General features: G+C 60.4%; 1 protein-coding gene across 1 annotated transcript in view; it reads right to left on the reverse strand.

Moving 5' to 3' along the window:
- Nucleotides 1–5: 5 nt before the first annotated feature.
- The window catches only part of Cacna1i (calcium voltage-gated channel subunit alpha1 I), a gene marked incomplete at both ends in the record, with an annotated part of 82331 nt that continues 77799 nt past the window's right edge, over nt 6–4537 (reverse strand). Inside the window, 5 exon segments of the mRNA XM_048802981.1 lie at nt 6–101; nt 981–1177; nt 2761–2926; nt 3624–3746; nt 4246–4502. Coding sequence (XP_048658938.1) covers nt 6–101; nt 981–1177; nt 2761–2926; nt 3624–3746; nt 4246–4502 — 839 coding nt within the window.

Consider the following 4537-nt stretch of genomic DNA (forward strand, 5'->3'; position numbering starts at 1 on the left):
CGGGGACTGTCGCTCAGGGTCAGGCTGTCCTCCAGCGTGGTCTGCAGGCTGCCCGCCGAGCTGCTGGGGCTGGCGTCCAGCGACGTGTCACTCACGGTGGCCTGCAGGAGGGAGGAGGGGCTGGGGCCTTCGGAGTCCCTACAGCTGGAAGGGGCCCATCCTTCTGGGGTGGGCGCAGCCCCTCCAACCCCTCAGGAACTCCCAGGTCTCACAGCTTTGCCCTCTGCCACACCTGAGCTTATGGGGGCTCGTGGCAGACACTGCATGAGGCACCCTGTCCCTCTGCCCCTCACTCAGTGGGCAGCCAGAGTTATCTTCTCAGACCCAAGTCAGAACCCAGCCCTGCCCTTCACAGGGGGCCAGCTCAGTCCAGACATGAGGTTGGGCCGAGGAGGAGGAGGCCCGCCGCAGGGGCTCACACCCGCAGGGCCCCTGTCCTCCAGGCCCACCTTCCACCAGCACCTCCCCACCTTCCTCAGAAAGGCCGCCAGCCCCCCACGCCCAGCCCCTCCCTGTGCCCACTCTCCCAGCATGCATCACTTCCCAATACACTGCACTATGTAGACAGTTATCTTCTCTGCGCCCACCCGGCTGCACACACTCCAAACAGGAGCTATCAGCCCTGGGGCAGGGAAACTGTGCCTGCTGTCTGCTGGGGCACACCGCCTGGCACCCCAGGCACCCCAGGACACAGCCAGGGTCAGCCATCCCTAAATGGATAAATGAGGCAGGAGTGCCTGCCAGCCCCGCCTCCACCACCACAAATGGTCTGCTGGCCTCTGCACTATGTGCTGTGGTCCTTCTGTACTATGTGCTGTGGTCCTTCTGTGTGCACGGTGACATGGGGGCTCTAGCTCCAGGCAGTCCAATACCCAGTAGCCCCACCTTCCACCTCTGCTCCCATCAAGCCCCTGCCACACCCACCCAGAGCCCCACCCCCCACAAAATCCCCTTCTGATGAACTCAGGGGGTGCCCATACCTGCCGGAGGAGCGTGCAGTTGACACTCGGTGACCGCAGGGATGCCCAGGAGCCCTGCAGGGCGATCTTGGGGAGGGTCCCAGCGCCAGCGCCCTTATCCTGCGCTTTCTGGCTGGCAGACACAGCCGGGTGGAAGAACTCGGCAGGCATGGTCAGCAGTGGGCTGGAGGCATCTGGGGAATAGGGGGTTGGGGGCACTGCCGAGGAGAAAAGAGACAGAGCTGGGGCAGGCTCAGGCTGCAGGTGGCCCTGAAGGCTGGGCGCTGAGCAGACTCTGACGGGGTTGCCAGGGAAGGCCACAGCGAGTCCTGCTCTCTGAGCCTCAGTCAGCCAGCTCAGTCAGCAGCAGGAAGCACTGAGCCAGCCAGAGTGACTCCTGGAGGACAGGTACTGAGAGAGCCACAGCTTTAGGAGCCAAGCAGACCAGGCTCAAGGCCTGACCATGTCTCTTCCTGTGAAAACCAGACCAGATGCTACCTGGAGGCATCCAGCAGGCCCTGAATAAGCAGCAGCGGCAGAGTCTCCCCCAGAACCAAGTATTCAGTAAGTGCTGACTCACTAGCAATAGTTGCCCTCAGGCCTGTCACCCCAGGGGCCTGGCCCTCTAGGACAACAGTCAGGGCTGACCTTCCCAGCTCTGGGCAGGGGCCTGCACTGGCTGAGCCCAGCAGACAGAAGCTGCAGGGTCCAGCAGTCGACTGTGCTGGGGATGGAGAGAGAGGCACAGGTTGGGGAGCCCGAGGCCAGGGCAGCGCTTGGGTGTGCTGGGGAGGACGAGCAGCAGCAGCCTCCCCACAGTCCCCTCCACACCTTTCAGGATGGGGTGGGCACAGGATTTGGAAATATATAAGTAGGCACCCCAGATGGCCATACAGCCTGAATGTCCCCAGGTGGGATTCCTCGTCTACACGGCTTTATTGTTTAAGGAAAAAGGCAACAGAAATGGTTCACTAAGGGGATGAGATTCCATTCAATCAAAAAGGCTCTTGGGTCCGACCCTATGCCCAGATTTTTACTTCAAGAAGTCTGGTGGGGGCTGGGGCTCAGGGGTAGAGTGCTCGCCTAGCAAGCACAAGGCACTGGGTTCGATCCTCAGCACCATATAAAAATAAAATAAAGAGATTGTGTCCACCTATAACTAAAAAGTAAGTATTAAAAAAAAAGAAGTCTGGTGGTCTCGGCACCTCAGCCACCATGTCCAGCAGAGAAGCTATTAGCTTTAGTGAGGGTCCTTGGAGAAGCACCTACCCCAGTACCTCAGAGGCACCCAGGGCAGACATTTCAAGAGGCCTTGGGGTGGGCTCAGAGTCTGGGGTCTCTCTTTTGCTGGATTTCTTTTCTCTGCCCTCTTCCCCAGAAAGTGTTGTGAACCTGTCACCCTCCAAGACGACTACAAGCAAAGGTGAGCCCAAGGGACAGGCAGGCTCAGTCCCCTACCTCTACAAAACAACTCAATAATCAGGCGGCTTTCCTTCTGCTTAACAAAGAGAACTGTGTGCACAACCTGCTTCCCTTTTCACCACAGCTCCTAGGAACCTCAGCATTAGCTTAGCCTAGCTCCTATTATAATTATTATCTCATCTCTGGAGCATTTGGCTCTTGATATTTTATCATAATTATATCAAACCTCAGAGTCTATCTCATTGTCAGATATCCATCTGGTTCTTTCTGGAATAAATATAACAGTCTGGGCAAAAATACCAAGGAAGAACTCAACCACCTCGGTCTGAAGCAGATGCCCAAGATCAGGCTCGCGGGGCTGGGGGCCCCCATCCCTCACCTTGGCTGCTCTCGTGTTTTAGCCAGGACCGAACAGGGTTGAAGGGGATTGCCTCCATCTCACACAGGAAGTTCTCTGCACCCGTGGACATGGCCATGTTGGACAAGGGGAAGAAGCACTCGCCCAGGTCCCCCACCCGTGTGGGCTCAGGCGGGCCCAGCTCACCCTGCAGGAAAGGGAGGTGGACAGGTCAGGAAGGTGGAGGGGGGACAGAGGCTGGGCCTGCCGCAGCCACCTCATGGCCATGCTGCTCTGTCCCTGGTTCCATCTGCCCTGGAAGGCCCCACCTCCCCTCCCCCACCCTCAATACGCGCCACCTTCCCATCTCTCAGCGGAAGGGCCCCTCCTCCAGGCAGCCCCCTCCAACACCCCAACCAGTGGTTCCCCGTTTTCTCTCCTCTTGACTTTTAGATCCTTGAGGGCAGCAGATCCCCCTCATCCTCTGGAACCAAGGGCCTGTGCAGACCCTGGCCCAGGGCAGAAGCCAAGCCAAGGGCAGTGGAGGCAAGGGTACAGGAGGAGAGGCCACAGCAGCCTCCCTGTCGCATGGCCTTGGATGGCCCTTCCCTCTGCTGAGCCTCTGTCTGTACATCTGTAAATGGGGGCATGACCCTCCTTTCTGGCCTCAGAACTGAGCTCTGGCATTCCTCAGCCCCGCAGCCCAGGGTGGCCCTGCCAAGAAGGTCCTCCAGAGCTACCTGGATGCCCCTCAAGACAGATGGACTCAGACCCCCAGATTTCCACGACTTGTTCTCAGAGTCAAGGACGACTAACTAGGCTGCACCCTGCCTGAGCCCAGCCACTGCGCACCCCAAATCCTGCTGAAGGGCGGCACAGGGTGCAGGGGCCTGGGGGCTGCTCACCTTGCTGTCTTTGGGGCCAGGCGGGCAGGCCGCGGGGTCCTCGAGGCTCAGGTCGTCACCTAGCAGGATGGACGAGGACCTGTCCGAGTTCAGGGAGAAGGCCTCCGTCTCGGCCAGCTGCACCTGCGGGAGAGACGGTGTCTGGTCACCTGTGGCAGGGGCAGCAGGCCTGGGAAGCAGAGCACCCGGTGACGGGACTCAGGGAGGACAGAGGGCAGTGTTCAGAGAGGTCTAGGGGCCTGTTGGGCACAGTGACCACGATGTGACACGGGGTCACCTCTGAAGGGAGCCCAGCCTGGTAGCCTACCTCCAAGTGCCTGTGCAGGCTGGGCCAGGTCGGCTCCTGTCGCCTGGATGGACTTCCTGCTCAGTGTGTCACAGGCAGGGCCCAGAGACCCTGGGAACTTGGGGCCACTGATCTCACCTGATCTGATCTCTGAGGCTGGGGCTCCCCAGCAAGAGCCCTGTACCCCCCCCCCCAGAGAGACAGGAAGCTGCGGGGACTCGGGCAGAGGCCACCTGCCCAGCCTCCAGGACCACGTGGCTCTGGGGCCCAGAGCAGGACCCCTACAGGCCTCACGGCACCCACACGAGGACCAGCCTCCTCCCCAGCTGCTGCTACCTCCTGTTGGTCATGGTGACACTTCTCGCAGCCGGCAGGCGAGGCGTAGTGGTGGAAGATGGAGCCGGACAGGTTGTCGATGATGGTCAGCTCCCCCTCCAAGGAGTCCTTGATGATTAAAGAGACGCTGTCCAGCCACAGGTTCTCCTAGGCGGACGGGGACGGGGTGGGGACAGGTGGGACGTGGGGGAGCCTGCAAGCTGAGCCTGCCCTGCCCGTGGCTGCCCCTGGATGCCATGTCTGGGGTGTGCACAGCCCGAGGTGGGGACGTGGGTGTGAAGAAGCCATAGGG

Source organism: Marmota marmota, unplaced genomic scaffold (assembly GCF_001458135.2).
Source record: "Marmota marmota marmota unplaced genomic scaffold, marMar, whole genome shotgun sequence".
NCBI lineage: Eukaryota > Metazoa > Chordata > Mammalia > Rodentia > Sciuridae > Marmota > Marmota marmota.